Consider the following 16738-nt stretch of genomic DNA (forward strand, 5'->3'; position numbering starts at 1 on the left):
TACAATCCCAATGTATATATAAAAATGTTACCATATTTTGATTTTATTTGCATAATGCAAGTATCATAATTATTCCACTCCTAGGATCTCAAAGCAGTATAAGGTTTGTGGCAGTTAGACTACATTGAGACTGTGTTAAGAAAAATATAATACTTGAAGTCATTTCTAAGTATGACTTTCCTAGAGAATTTTTTTTTGTTTTGGTCACACACAGCAGTTCTTAGGGCTTAATCCTGGCTTTACACTCAGGAATACTCCTGACGGTGCTGGGGGACCACATGGGATGCTGGGCATTGAACCTGGGTTGGCTGCATGCAAGGCAAGCATCCTCCCTGCTGTACATCTCACACAGCCAGAGAATTTGTTTTAAAGATATCTATTTTTCATTCATGTATTTTTTAATGGAATCACGGTGAGACACATTTATAAGGTATGTCCCAACCCCCATTCGTTCACCAATGTATATTTCCCCAACACCAATGTCCCCGTTTCCCTGCTGCCCCCACTTCTCCCACCCCCACCTGCTTCTGTGGTGGGGACTTTTCTTCTCTCTCTCCCCCTCCCATTGGGCATTCTGGTTTGCAATAAAGATAACACAAGGTAATCAAGTATATCAGTTCTTGTCCACAGTGATCAATTCTAGCTATTATTGTCATACTGGTCCCTTTTCTATCCTAACTGCCTGTTGTCCCCCACACTGTGCAAGCTTCCAACCACTGACCACTTGTCCTGGCCCCCATTTTTCTTTTTGTCTTGGATATCAGTCTCATACTATTTTTTGCTTTGCCTCACAAATGAGTGCAGTAGTTCTGTATCTGTCCCTCTTCTTTTGACTCATTTCACTTAGCAAGATACTTTCTATGTCCATTTTCTGGAGAATTTTATTATTAGTTTAGAAAAATTACTTACACTGTGATATAAATTTTAAGTTAGATTTTTATGACAAAAATTTACTGATTACAATGTTATGAACCATAGAAAGGGCTAGAACGAATATTGGGAAATAAAATTTGTAAGTTTATATAGCTGGCTACATTTCACTATCCTAAATCATTTGATAACTCTTAATTCCCAGGTCAGTATCAGACAGTCCATGGAGGTATCCCAGCTTTTTATTATAAATCTGCCCGCAGGCAACCTGGCACACAACACTCACTCAATGAAGTAACGAATAGGACACTTTATTCAGAATAAGAAACTTTATTCAACAGGTTTTACTAATTATTTTTTCAGTTTTTACGTTTTTTATACCATTCATTCCCAAATTAACAAACGGTCTTTCAAAATCCAATACATCCTTAAGAACAAAAATGTATATATTTAAAAATAATAATATATGTTTTAAAATATCAAGATTATAAAAATTCTAAGAATCACATTGTCTGCCAGGTGAGAATTTCAACCTGGAAAAGTAATTAATTCATATTTAAAAAACACAGACTAGAGAACCAACAAACACAATTCGGAAGTTGATACATTTCTGACTCCTCTATTGCTTCCAAAAATTTCATATAAGTTCATGATCACAGCAAAGGCAAAAACTTCTCAATCTACTTGTAAGAAACAGTAGCCCATTTTCTTAGAAATCTGATACAAATGTAAGCTACTTAAAAAATATGCATGCAACCATGTTTGTTCCCGTGATGCATTCTAGTGTTTCACTTGACAGAAGTCTTGCAGCCCAAAGATAAACCAAAAGAGATATACAAAAAAATTCATACTATTTCACAGGTATAGGACATTTAAAACAATTTATCTGGAGACTGCATTTGTCAATAATAATAATAATAAAAAGTTAAAAATACAAGGATAAAAAAGACTGTGTCTAGTAATAGTCATTTGGTAACAGACCTATTCCTAAGTACTTTGAGTAAATTGTTATAGGTAAGAAAAACATGTAAATTACTTATCTCTTAGAGACAAATAAGTAATAGGGAGAGAGGAGTCTAAGGTACAAAAAGATTCATCATCTGAATCAAAATAAAACAATCTGAACTTCATTGCTTCTACTACATCACTGTAGAATGACCATGTTCAGATAGAACAGATGTGAGTGCACTTTCCAGAGAGTTATGTTTCCATCTTCACTGCTGTGCCCCCGGATGTCACTGGGTGACTGGTAGGGACACGGGCACCGGGTTGGACTGCGGTGCTGGAGACCCATTATTCATGGACTGTTGAGGCACTGTTGCTGGTTCCATCTTACTGATGTGTGTGATGAACCGGAGACGAAGTTTTAAAGCTGGTTTCAAGTTACAGATAATCTTCTCAACCTAAGACAAAAGAATGTATTAAAAAATATTTTAAACAGAGAACATCAATTTTCATCTTTTAAAAATATTTTCCCACAACCCCTAGCAACAAACCTGGAAGTACAGTGCGACAGCTAAGAAATTTCTCTACAAAGCTTTATGTTTTTTACAAAAGCAGATACAATTATTTCTCTTCATGAGGAAAAAATACTGTTGTCCCTCACACATATGCACACACTATATACCCATTTACCTTACTAACTAGTCATTCCACTACCAAAAGTTAGTAAAATTAATGTTAACTGTACATAAAGTTAAACACCTTATTAAAATGCAATTTTCACATGAGCACAATTATATTTTGTAGTTCTCAGAATAATAGAGCTAAAATATTTCTTCACAGAATAACTTTTTTTGTTTTGATCTATATAGTTGGAATTCAATAAATTAAATTAACTGTACTCCTACTTAAAATGATTTAAAACATGCTGACGCTGGATCACACCACCAGGAGCTCACACTTGCGTGTGGTTTAATTAACACAAACTGTAGCGCAGGAGTCAGTGTGTTACAAAAAAACATTAAGCAGTTTTATAGCTTAGTCAGCGATTTTATAGCTTACTCAGCTTGACCAAAAACGATCTGTTCATTAATAATTTTTCCTTTCTCACTGTGCTGTCCAAAGGTTAAATTACGAAATATATACTAAACAAACTATTACTGTTTTTGATGACATTCTTCTTGACAATCTTGTCAAGGCATAAAGGTACACCACACTGTCCCCAGCTCTAAGCAAAATGCCCAGTAGACTAGAGCTTGTTAAGTTAATCAGGTTTTATTTGCCAATAAAGAAAGAAATAATATTAAAGTAAGAGTAAAGACCACTAAATTCTACCTATCTGCCCTGCCTCCATCCTTCCAATGCGGCTCAGGTTTTCTTTCTTAGAGACAGCAAACACAGTCATGAAATATACCCTTTCAGCTTTGGGGTATATTAGAAAGTGGCTTTTGATATGTTAACATCACCAGAATTTTTATGTCACTTGAAGCACAGAACATATGACACAGAACTCTAATATCTATTTGAACAGACAATCCTTAAAAGAGTGAGGGCATGAACAATTCCCCAGAATATAAAATATTCAAGGTAAGCATGCCCAGTCCCTTCAAGTAGAATAAGCCAGAGTTATCCTCTTTATTTCCAGTCTTTTAACATAAGCTGGAGTTTGTCCAACTTGCCCTTGTCACAGTGAAGAAAGTATACTTTTCATTCACAATACCTCCCTGCTATTTTCAGTAACATCATCATACTGTTATTTTTAAATGACTATTAAATTAACTCTCTACTTCTTTTTCAGATGTTCTCTCAAAGGAGAAAAGTGCGAGGAAGTAAAACATGTACTGACTTTTACATTACACCTAGAAAGTAGTATACTCATATAGCCTAAAAAGGTGTGGTGTAAATTTCCTAAAAAGAATGAAGTTAACATTTCTCACCCAAACAAAAGTCTAACACCATATTGTCAAGTTTTCTAAGGTAAACATCATTAAAGATATTAAGTTAACTTACTTGCTCTTTTACACTGTCACCAGTAAACATGTATTTCATATGATACAGAAAGTCGCAGATAGGATCCATATAATTTAAGTGGGTGCTACACTGGTCTACGTTCAGCAGCATGTCATAGAATGCCACACCAATCTACAAATAATATGGAAGGATTTAAATTATTAAAAAAAAGTTTCAATAATTCAGCATGAAACAGTTGGATGGTTATAAGACTAGCATGGAGGGAAAACATGACTGTCTAAAAGAATTACCAGTGAACAAACAAAACTCCACTAGCGTGGGAGAGAAACCCTACAGCCTGCATTCAGAATAAACTGAAAAATAACTCCAATTCAAGACAGTCTTTCATAAGTTTAAGGGATATCCAATCCCCTTTCTAGAAAGCATCTCTCAGTTTTAGGGTAACTGCAGTCTCAGGGATTCGTTGGGTGATGTTTTCTTAATCGCATCTGAATGTTCAGACTTTAATTTCTCAATTCTACAATACATCTTCTCAAATTCACTTCTAGTACATCTTCTCAAATTCACTTCTCTATTCTAAGTTTCATCTCCGCCTTGAAGATGGGTAATTTCCCATGCTTCTCTAATTAAACATATTCCACATCAAACTCCTAATAGGCACACCTAGTTATAAACACAGTGGGAATCCTCTAAAATAGGTCTTAGATCTGACTAAACTGACTTCACGTTATGATAGTTTAGAAATCACTGTGAAAGAAATGAAACAGGTCTTTTAAAACATAATCTTATTTCAAATAAAAATTCAGATTATATTTTACCTCTATCATGCATCGAGTTCTCTCTTGCTGAAATCTTTGCAAAAATGGTCCCACAAGATGGTATACATAAAGCAACTGAAATTCAGTTTTTACTATAGGGAGAAGCGCTTCTGTCAGAAACCTAAAATTTGAAATCAACATTGAAAATCTCTTGTGACTTGAAATAAGCTGAACTGTTAAAATGCTATTATTACAGCCTAACCAAGTATTTGTAAAGTTTATCTTTTTTTTGGGGGGGGGAAGGTTAATTTTGGTAAATTTCCAATTAACTGTATACCTCTCACTGGATGTTCATTTTATTACTGAAGCAAATTACTTCAGATTTAGGAGTCATTCTTTTTTAAATAACAGAAGGTGAAATATCTAAAATAATAAGAGGCAATTAAACTATTATGAATGTCACTCTCCAGTAACTTGAATCTAGTTAATACTAACTTTGTCATCATAAGAAATAAGAAGAAAACAGGCCAATATCAGTCAACTGATTCAATATGCAACTTTGGGAAAATATTCTGGAAAAAGAATGCATTTGACTAAGCTTCATGAAACGGTAAGGGAAAACTAGACATCAGATATTTCCACAAGTGATTTTTTCCCCCAGACAATTATTACAAAAAAAAAAGTTTCCAAATTTCTAGAAATCCTTCTTATTTAAAACGCTTACTTTGCAAAATGTTCAATGGAATGAGATTATAAAGTTCAAATGTGGAGATTAAAAATTTTTTAGAAGTAAATGTTCTTTCAAAAATCACGATACTTACTTGGGAATGAGAGAAAGTTGCCCAATGCTAGAATGATGCCAAACAGCATGAGCTAAAGCCAGTGTATAGCTACAGCTCATTTCAGAGTACGACTGATGACAAGCAGTAAAATCAAAGAGGCGGAACGGATAGCCAACCCACTCTGTCTCAGTAGTCAAGCTGGGGCTGCTGATCACACTCACGATTCGATCATGAAGGACAATCCAATAGGGCTCCTTGAAAACCAGAGGAAAGCTGGATGAAACTGATCTGTTATTCAGCAATCCACCCAATATCCAGTTTTCCATAGAGTTCAAAATAATAACATTTCTTCACTCCCTAATTTTTTTTTACTTATTCCAGTTTATGCTTTTGTGTTATGAGAGATTTCTTCACATACAGAATGGTAACTTCATTAAGAGTAAAATTTTCAGCAACAACCTGAGGAAAAGTGTCATCTGAATTGTAGAACTCCGTACATGCATCTAGTTAATTCAGTACCTGATATTTGCTAGACAGCAAATTCACTTTGCCAACATTTATAACAGATAACACTGGCATACAAATAGAATTCAGAAATAATTTCAGGTGGAAGATAGCATAGCAGGTAAGGAGCTCATCTTGCATGTAGCTGATTTGAGTTTGATCCCTGATACCACATATGGTGTCTGCCAGGAGCTATCTCAGTATATAACAAGAAGTAAGCCACGTGTGGCCCCCAAAAAAACCAATGAAAGGGAAAAATGTTTCTACACACACACACACACACACACACAGCATATAAGGAAATCTGACTCATTGAGGTGCATAACCAAGTTCAGAGAACACAAGAGGTTAGACAAAACTATCAAAATTCAAAGCTCTCTCTACAGACAACCATGTAGTATGACCATGACATTAGGCCAGAATCCTTCATCAGCATCTTTAAAGTCTGCTCGTTCTAGGCTAGTTTACTGCCTGCTTCCATAAAGTCATGTTCATTAACCTATTAGAAATATCATTTCTCAGAAATCATGATATGGGCTCTAGGGAGAGTACAGAGGATATGGTGCAAGCCTTGCATGAAGCTAAACTGGGTTTGATCCTGGCACTGCTTATGATCCCATTGCCAGGGCGATACCTGAGCAAAGAGCCAGAAGCAAGCCTTGAATATTGTCAGGTGTAGCCCAAATTCTTACACTAACACCCTCACCTCCACCCCAAACAGGCATTAAAAGCATGAACAAAGGCTCTATATACGTGCTAAGCAACTAAAAGTAGAGCGGATTCTGATGCAAAAAGGTTAGACAGGTAAGGTAGAGTCAAGGGATGTAGGGAACTACAAGTCAGCAAGATTTATCTAAATGTGATGCAGAAAGCAACCATAATAGTCACAGTAGATTTCCAAAGTAGTAATATTAAAAACATAAAACATTAAATACGTTGTTAACTGCAAAATGCCTTTTAGAAGGACATCTAGCTGCATGTTTTTTTTAGCTAATAGAGAATCCGATGAATTCCACTACTAAGCACAAATCACAATTATCAACTCACTGGTAGGGCAGTAATGATGAGTCCAATTGCATTCATCCACGCAGTAATGTTCTCTCGTGGCACTAAAGGCTGACTGCAAATAGGGGTAAAAGGAATAAAAATGTAAAATTAAAAAAAAATTTTGACTGTTGACAAGGGAATCTTATTTTTGTGAATACATGTCATTTAAAGGCTGATCTGCTCCAATAAATACAATAGGTTTTTACCAGGTTAAAAATTTAAACTATATGGGGGGTAGAGACTTCCTTTAATAACAGCTCCTGAGTTGAAAGATTATTTCCATTTACTTAAACTACCTCAATTATTATCCCCTACTTTATGCTGATAGTTAAGAAATTTTGACAGAAAGTCATTAGTGACAAGCAAATATTATTCCTAAACAGTAAACGAATAATTGGAAGTGGGAACCAATCCAAGTTTTCCTACCCTATTCAGAACTCATTCTATTATACTGATATTGAAGACTTGTATCTGGAATCAAAAGACAATTACTATTAAATGGGCATCTATCGATCTTGATAAAACAGGTCTATTTGACAGCTACAAATAAAATACCACTTTCAGAGCCAGAGCAATAGTACAGCAGATAGGGCGCTGGCCTTATACACAGCCTACCTGGATTCAATTCCTGGCATCCATTTGGTCCCCTAATCCCCACCAGGATTTATCCCCAGAGCCAGGAATAAGCCCTGCGCACAGCTGGGTGTGACCCAAAAAAATCAAATAAAAATATTACTCTCTTTCCAAATTAAAAAATGAATCTTGGAGCTCTGGAGCTAGCTCAGGAGTCAGAGGTACATGTCTTGCATGTGCAAATCCCCGCATTCTGCATCAGCAACGCATGGACTCCAAAGCAACATCGGAGTATAGCTGATGGTCCTCAGTACCACCAGGCCTGAGCCAAGATCGAATTTGCAGGCCCTGCATTGAACCATCTGGCCTGGCTGGCCAACTGCCTGCAGGAGTAGCCCTTGAGTATCCTCAGTTCCCCTTGGGAACCCGTTTCCCTCCAAATACATGACAGCAATGCATGGTACAGTTTACTCACCTTTTCAGGACAACATTTAGAAGAGCATTTCCAACATCATTGCCTGAAACTGATAAGGCCATGAGTTCCACACACGTAACATGCAGTGCGTGGGCAGCTGGGTTGGGAAACTCATTGAATCTCCAGTCACAGTTTGGAAATGGACTAGGAGATTTGCCAGCAATAGGTACAAGTGGTTAAAGGAATAACAACTTAATTATTTTCAGATTTAAAGCTCACAACAGTATGGTGCCTTACAATTTTCAAAATGTTTCGGATGTAAACCATAATCAATATATCAGACTAAGAATTCCCAAAGCGATCAGACAGATTAAAAATAATACAAACCAACACAAATAATTTGACATGATTGAAATGACCACAACTATGACCAACTGTAAATGAGTCTGCCTGACTGTTCTGACAGGCTGACTCCTGACTAAAGTATAGCTCTAGATGCTAATGAGGCATCCCTGGGCTTTATCATACAGTCACGTATAAACCCACCTCTTATAATATAAAATTGTTAATTAGAAAATTAGCCATGCTCAAGGCCACTCTCCACACATTTGGACGAGCCTCATGTATGAAGGAACTGGCAGAGGAACCCAGGTGTGCGGGACCTGGGCCAAAATCTCCAAGGCTACTCAGAATGGGACTGGGCCTCTTCCACCCAGATTCCCCATTTTCCAGTAGCTAGGCGGTCACTACCCAGAAACTGCCCCCCCCCCCACACACACACCATGTAATCCCATCAATGGCCAACATCCAAAGATTAATAGCCTAGTTCTAATAGCCTAATCCAATAGCCTAGTTCTCCCTCTTGGAGAACCTGACAAGCTACCGAGAATTTATTACCCGCACGGAAGAGCCTGGCAAGCTCCCGTGGCGTACTCATCCCAAATACAATAACAGATATATGCATACCTCTTGGAGAGCCCAGCAAGCTACCAAGAGTGTTCCGCCTGCACGGGCAGAGCCTGGCAAGCTACCTGTGGCATATTCAATATGCCAAAAACAGTAATGATAGGTCTCATTCCCTCGACCCTGAAAGAACCTCCAATCGTTGGGAATGATGAGTAAGGAGAGGCTGCTAAAATCTCAGGGTTGGGAGGAATAGAGACATTACTGGTGCCCGCTGGAGTAAATTGACAAACAACGGGATGACAGTGATACAGAATTAGAAATTACTTTGTAATGAGTATCTTTTACTAAAGGAAAAAAATTCATTTAGGTAAAACTGGTCTTTTTAGTAGACAGTATATAAACATATTAAATGTAGTGTTCTGATAAAACAAAATCAAAACAAAGAACTACATATAGCAATAGAATAGCTTTTTCAATTTTAAGGCATTTGATACTGAAATTAAGATTCTGTGCTTTACAGTAGCAAGCTGATGCATGTACAATATATAGCATCCATTTAGGAAAACAACTTTTTTCTCCAAAACAAGTTTCCATCAAGTTTGCTTTCATTAATTTTTTTTTTCTTGCCATGTTGAGGAATAAAGCCTAGGGCATCGAATCAAGTCTGTTTTTAAGTATATACTTTAATGAATTGATTTCAGCCTATCTATTATAGTTTAAGATTTCAAAATGTCTACATATGTAAAAATTAAAAAGTGAAAAAGTTTCAAAAATATTACCTTAAAGAGATAAAATATATTTTTACAAACCAACATATCACAATAAAAAGGATATTATCTACTAGTCTGCCAATCAATCTGCAATAGTAGGAATCCTCAGGTATCCAAGGATTATCTTCCCGTGCATTCATGGCATTCTTCAAGTAAGTGTCACTTAGACACCAGCCTTGTGGTCGGTTATCCTTGAGTGAGCCAATGATTGCATGGACAAGCTTCCGTTTGAGAAAATTACGTTCTCTTAGGTGCAATTCATAATAGTGCAGAGTATTGTACAAATAAGTGACTGGACGATCTATGAAGAAAAATCACATGGTATTTATGGTTATTGATGTCTGAAAAATCTACCCTCTGGTTTCAAGATTACAGTTTACAGCTCAGAGGATCTTGAAACCGTTCCATAGTTGGGCAACAGCATACAGAGAGAATTTTTTTAGGACAAAGCAGAAGCCTACTTACAATATGCAGTTTGTATTAAAGATATTAATCATACGCTGAGCTAGCCAATTCCACTTCTGGAAATTTATCCTTTAAACGTTTCAGTGCTGAAGAGAAGTACACAGGTAAGGCACTTCTGCTGCCAGGAGAGTGATCCCTGAATGCAGCTGAGTGTGCTCCCCACTCCCCTAGACTGCCCCCCTCAACACATTAAAGTGATATAAGTGCAAGAAATACCCTGTAGCTTCTCTTACACTAATGACTAGAAATATAATAGATGGTCAAAAAATAAGGGACTAGTTGAGAAAATCATAGTATATAGGACACAGCTATTTATGTACTCACATAAAATAAGTTCTTATAAAGCTAGAAAAAAATGAGAATAAGTTTATATAATATTTTAGGAGGAATACACCAAAAGCACATCAACCTAGAATATCTATGGAAGGATATAGAAGAAACTTGTAAGAGTGTCTGCCACAAAGGGAAAAACCTGAGTATCTGGAGAATAGAATTTCTGACTCTCTGTACTACGTGTAAATCTTACCTAATCCCAAAGAAAAATATTTTTAAAGGAATGCTCACATTAATGTCTCACCTATTCTGAAGTGTTAAAATGCGATGTGGAACTCTGCTTTGGAGAAAGACATCTTAGATCAAAGACTAGAAGAATGGCTCCCCACATAAATACACTCTGTCTTCAGCGTGGCTGGTTCAGACTTCCACGTATCAGTCACTTCCTCCAACATCCTTCAGTCACCATGGTTACCACTTTCAACCTACCTTTGGTTTCTTTCTCTCAATACTTCCCCCTAACTAACTGAGCAAATCCTTTGTTCTACTCACCTATCTATCCCTTCTTCCTAATTTCCAATGCCACGATACAAATCATACATCTAAACTTTCTGTCACAAGTCTTTGAAATGGCTTCTTCCATCAACACATTGCCAAATATAACTGAATTCAGCTTTCCGAAACATGCTTTTCCATGCAAGAATGGAATAATGAATAACCACTGATTCCTCACTATCAACTAGTTATACAATTACAACTTCTTAGTCAACATTTAAGATGCTCTATCATCATTAGATACAATATATACATTCTCAATTTAGCCTAATGAGGTCATTATTTTCCAAACACTTTATTTTAAATACCTCCAAGATTTACCCAAAGGAAAAGGAAGTCTTCTCTTTAGTATGTTCTTTTTCTTCATTTTTTATCCTTTGCACAATTCAAAACTTACCCATCCAAGAAATCCACCTAGGTTCCTTTAGCTTATAACAGCCTAAGTCTCATCAAATCTTTTTCCTCTATTCATTTCAAAACTAATCACACAGTGTTTTAAAGGCATCTTTTGTGATCATATTTTAGTTTTTTTCCTCTTTAGTACATTTGCTATGACCCACCTATTCCTATATTTTATATCTACTTTCTAGTTCCTGAGATAGTTTTAAACACTTATTAAAATGAAACCTATATAATCATTACCACCAAGAAGGTGATATTTATTCAGCCAACTTTTGTTTATATGGTTTTTAGATGGAACTAAAATAGAAAAGACTCACCATGAAATTTATATAAGCCTCCAAGATGATCTAGTAGAGTTTCCAATGATTTGGATACTGGAAGCAACTCTAAAAATCTGTGTATTACTATGTCAAATACAGGAAGGAATCGGAGACACACATTTCCAAAATAGATGGGCAGATAAGGGGACTGGATTGGCACGGGAGGTTCAACCTGTTCCGCCAGGCCCTCAAAATAGAGCTTCTCTGGATACTTCTGCAGAAGTGAGAATATGGTAAGTTTTTAGAGTATCTTTCACTTTTACAGAAAAAAGAACCAAATAATCATATTAGATGAACATAAAATCATGCAATTAAATCTAGTTTTCAACTTGACAAAAATAGTATCACAAAGACATATCAAATTTTTAATAACATTTTCATTTTGAGTTATGAGAATCTGATCTACTAAAATCAGTTTTAATTTATCCTTAACAGTAGAGCTATCCTAGGACCTTGAGAAAGTTTAGAGAGCTAATTTGCTTCTATAAAGACTGAAGAGAATATAGCAGAATCACAGAGAAAATAATAAAATAAATTAGCTACATAACAAATTATAGCGGGATACACTCGGTAACTTGCCGGGTTCTCTGTGCCTCTCGGAGAGCCAGGCAAGCTACCAAGAGTATCACGCCCACACGGCAGAGCCTGGCAAGCAACCCATGGTGTATTCCAAATGCCAAAAACAGTAACAACAAGTCTCACAATGGAGACATTACTGGTGCCCGCTTGAGCAAATCGATGAACAATGGGACAACAGTGCTACAGTGCTAACTTTAAAAGGATTAATCCCAGTCGGGCCCGTGCTCGGCTCCGGCCGGCCGGGTTTTCGGCCCGGGCGCCCATGCCCCTGCAGAGCCGGTGGATGTGGAACAAGCGGGAACCAGAGACAGCTTTAGGAATTGGGGTTCCAGCAAGTGCCTGCACCCATGGATGGAGACTGTGAATTAAGCCTTTGCCCCACGCCGGCTAATGGAGGAAAGAACCTTCCTTCTTGGTCTCTCTCCCCTCCGGGAGAAGGCGTGGTGTCCGACATTTTGTGGGTCCGTTGAGAAGGTACGAACTTGGTGGCGCGGAGAAAAAAAAAAAAAAAAAATGTGTGCTTTGAACTTGAAACAGCCGCAGGATACAGAGCCAGCCCTAGTCGGGCCCGTGCTCGGCTCCGGCCGGCCGGGTTTTCGGCCCGGGCGCCCATGCCCCTGCAGAGCCGGTGGATGTGGAACAAGCGGGAACCAGAGACAGCTTTAGGAATTGGGGTTCCAGCAAGTGCCTGCACCCATGGATGGAGACTGTGAATTAAGCCTTTGCCCCACGCCGGCTAACGGAGGAAATATGTAATTTCTGGCAGAATTTTCCCAGGACTTTATACAGAAATCCAAAACCGCGCGGACGCTGCCGCGTCTGCGCGACTTAACATTTATAATTGTCAGCAATGTGAAACGGTTCCATTTGAACAGGTCAGACTTGGGGGGGAAACTCCAAATAATAACAGTAAGTTTTTGTTGAAATATTGAAGGTTCTTATTGTAACAGCCACCTCTGGACTATGAGCTAAGCAAAAGCCCCACGCTGGCCAACGTGGCGTGGAGTACACCATACTATGAGGCGCAGGAAGGGGGATGAGGGGGAAAAATTAAAAAAAAAAAAAAATGGAAAAGGAAAAAGAGAAAAAAAAGAGAGAGAGAGAGTTATGTCAACTATAGTGAGTTTTGTGTTGAATTATGGAATGTAATCAAGGTAAAGAAAAAATGAAGTGAAATTCATTAGTTATACAGTAGGGGGTAGGGGGTGGGGGCGGGGGGTAAACTGGGGTTTCTGGTGGTGGAATTTGGGCACTGGTGAAGGGATGGGTGTTTGAATATTGTATAACTGACATATAAACCTGAGAACTTTGTAACTTTCCACATGGTGATTTAATAAAAATTAAAAAAAAAAAAAAAACCCTAAAAAACAAACAAACAAAAAAAGGAGGGAGAGAAAGAAAAAAGTGCCTGCCACAGATGCAAGCTGGGAGTGGGGGTGGGGGAGGGTGGGAGGGAAACTGAGGACATTGGTGATGAAAAATGTACAACTGTGGAGGGATGGGTGTTGAATCATTATATGACTGAAACCCAATCATGAAAAGCTTTGTAATGGTCTATCTCATGATTATTCAATAAATTATTTTTTAATTAAAAAAAAAAATAAAAAAAAAATAAAAGGATTAATCCCAGCATTAATTAGAATTAATACCTTATGATAATTCATGTGCTTGGTGTGCCAGTCGTTCTGTAGCCAGTGCTCTGGGGAATTTTCCTTTACAAAGTCACTTACTCGATTTCTAAAATCATTTGGCTTGAGTAACAGCAACTGGATTATGAAGTAACAAACCTGGGCTTCATTTCCCTCATGGCTACGCATGGCCTTTGAAAAAGAAAAAACATATATTTTATGTACATATGAAAGCATTAAATCTGTGCAAAAACAGGGCTTTGAAACTTGAAAGACTAAACTTTTATATAGTAACACATTACTCTTATTAGAATTCTGTGTATGTCTTGTCTATTTCAAAACAACAGTTCAGCATTCTTGCATGTCTGGCTCTACCTTGCCTAATTTTGGCTCTCATCATTCCTTCTCCAAAAAGTTCATCTTTATTTAAGATATAACCCACTCTTCACAATGTAGCATCTATATAAATGTCTTTTCTTTCAATATTTTCCTACGCTATTTTATTCTTTTAATTGATTTATAGATTTACCTTATTTACCCTATTAGGTTACAAATACCTTTATATCAATGCTTCACAGCTAAGTGAACAAAACTGAATAACCCCAAATACCATCCCTATATATATATATATATATATATGTATATATATATATACACACATACATATACATATATATGTATGTATGTATGTATATATATATGTGTGTGTGTGTGAAAAACAGCCATTTTCTAGCCTACTTCAGGAGCGTTCCTAAAATTTTTCTGAAAAAATGTATTTGGGAAATACTGGGTGGCTCTGAGAAAATTCAGTTATGACTGTGGCTACCCAAGTTACAAAAGTAATTACATCAACACTTCAATGCAGTAGCTTTTTTACTTAATGCCATTATAGGACGCTTTAAGAATGCCTTGTACTTTTAGAGCAACACAATGCAAGGACCAGGCATTTTTCCCCCACCCCCACTAATTGCAGTACAGAAAACATGGCAGAAATCCAATACACCCTTAAATGCACAGAGAAAGAAACTGGGAAAGCTCTTTAGGGAAGTGATAAAATGCTTGAGGATAGTATGCATTCATTTTTCCTTTGAGGCAAGATAAAACAGGCCAATACACGGGATTTATAAGTCACACATTCGATCTAAACAAGAAAGAGTTTAAAAACTGATGTTATAATGAAGTATTCTTACCAGGCAGAGAATTAATCTGTCCAGTGTAACAATATTATATTTCCATACCATGTCGTTAAGAATTTCAATGCATTTGTTGAGTTGCTGCCCCCCGGCTGATGTTGAGAACTCATACACCAGGAAGTCTGCAAATGTCCTCACATGGGCTACCAAGGCTCGAGCTCCAATTCTCTCTAATACTCTGGAATGCAGAGTATAAAAATAAACTTTATTATTTGATCCTGCCTGGACATAAAGGTTTGCCAAATGGAACACAAATCTAGGTTTCCGGCTTACCGATAGCCAATCTGATTAATATGATCTGTTTCCAGGAGCATTTTCCAGAGAAGACAGAGGAAGAGTGGAGGGGAGCGCTGAGTAGAGAAGTGGGTAATGATATCATTCTCCACAGTCATGGACTTCCACTTCCTGTACTCCTCTTCCACGTTCTTCTTCAGATTGAAACGGCTTTCCTGAGGTACATTGTTTTGTCTGAAGAAAGCCTAAGGAAAAAAACCCCACACCAAAAAAGGTCACAATTCAATTGTTGTAACTAAAAGAACACTGGTAACAGTTAGGAAACCATCTCAAGGTTTAACAGGACACCAAAGTTCTGCAGGGCACCAGAGGTGGTCTGCAGAAATGTCTTGCTGGTCTACAAAACAGCTATTGCCACTTAACTGACAGTAGCCAGTCTGCAAATAGGTGCCAGGTCTGCATGTATAAGGAGGTTGAAAACCTCTGCTCTAGATCTGAGGCAACTCAGTAATCAAGGCCTGAAGTTCTAGATTAGGAAAACATGCAGGCTTGACTATAAAATGTTTTAAATTTCTTTCCTAGATTTCTTAGAAATTCCATGCCAGTGGTGGGAGTGACAGTACAATGGACAGGGTACTTGACTTGCAGGCAACAAACCCAGGTTCAACTACCAGGGCCCTATATGATCCCCTAAGCCCTTTCAGGAGTGATCCCTGAGCACAGAATAAGGAGTAAGCCCCCAAAACTGTTAGGACTGCCTCCTGCACCCCTCAAAAAAACAAAAAAGAAAGAAAAGAAGAAAATTCCCAAGTCAATCGGAACTCAATGCTTCCTTAATTATCTGCTAATACTTTTACTCACTCGGGGGCCAGAGCCACAGTACAGCATGTAGGGCGTTTGCCTTGCACACGGCTGACCTGGGTTTGATCTCTGGCATCCCGTATGGTCCCCTGAACATCACCAGGACTAATTCCTGAGTGCAGAGCAGGAGTAACCCATAAGTACCACTGGTGTGACCTAAAAAAGCCAATTAAAAAAAATACCCACCAAAAAATACTCCAAAACAAAACTTTTACTCACTTTGGAGGAAAAGAAAAAGACAAAGACACTTATGTAAGCTTTATTTGGCAGCGGTATAAGAAAACTCTATTATACTAGTCCAGTGGCTTTCGGATTATTGTCCTCAGATCAGGAGTATCAAAATCACCTTGCACCTGTGAGAAAGGCAAATTCTAGGGAACTATTACAGACTGACTGAATAAGCAGCTATGGTGCCGGGGCCATGAAAGCCCCATATCTTTACAAGCCCTCCAGGCTGAGCACTGCTGCTCTAACCCTATTAGAAATTATAGAAGACAGGTGCTCAATATGCCTGCAATTTCTCTAACATAAAAACAAATGAACCGGGGCCGGTGCTCGGCTCCGGCCGGCCAGATTTTCGGCCCGGGTGCCCAAGCCTCTGCAGAGCCGGTGGATGTGGACCGAGCGGGAACCAGAGACAGCTTTAGGAATTGGGGTTCCAGCAAGTGCTTGCACCCATGTATGGAGACT

The 16738-nt window shown here is 37.9% G+C and overlaps 1 protein-coding gene across 2 annotated transcripts in view; it reads right to left on the reverse strand.

Moving 5' to 3' along the window:
* Positions 1–1180: 1180 nt before the first annotated feature.
* Positions 1181–16738, reverse strand: part of MED23 (mediator complex subunit 23) — a 48387-nt gene continuing 32829 nt past the window's right edge. For both annotated transcript variants that reach the window (XM_055135887.1, XM_055135886.1), the window contains 11 exons: positions 15227–15432; positions 14951–15131; positions 13782–13952; positions 11551–11767; positions 9603–9839; positions 7923–8088; positions 6875–6947; positions 5363–5577; positions 4602–4722; positions 3823–3954; positions 1181–2273 (listed from right to left, as the gene is read on the reverse strand). In XM_055135887.1, the coding sequence (XP_054991862.1) occupies positions 2106–2273; positions 3823–3954; positions 4602–4722; positions 5363–5577; positions 6875–6947; positions 7923–8088; positions 9603–9839; positions 11551–11767; positions 13782–13952; positions 14951–15131; positions 15227–15432 (1887 nt within the window). In that variant the 3' untranslated portion in view covers positions 1181–2105. The remainder of the gene's footprint in view (positions 2274–3822; positions 3955–4601; positions 4723–5362; positions 5578–6874; positions 6948–7922; positions 8089–9602; positions 9840–11550; positions 11768–13781; positions 13953–14950; positions 15132–15226; positions 15433–16738) is intronic.

This window comes from Sorex araneus, chromosome 4 (assembly GCF_027595985.1).
Source record: "Sorex araneus isolate mSorAra2 chromosome 4, mSorAra2.pri, whole genome shotgun sequence".
Lineage (NCBI taxonomy): Eukaryota > Metazoa > Chordata > Mammalia > Eulipotyphla > Soricidae > Sorex > Sorex araneus.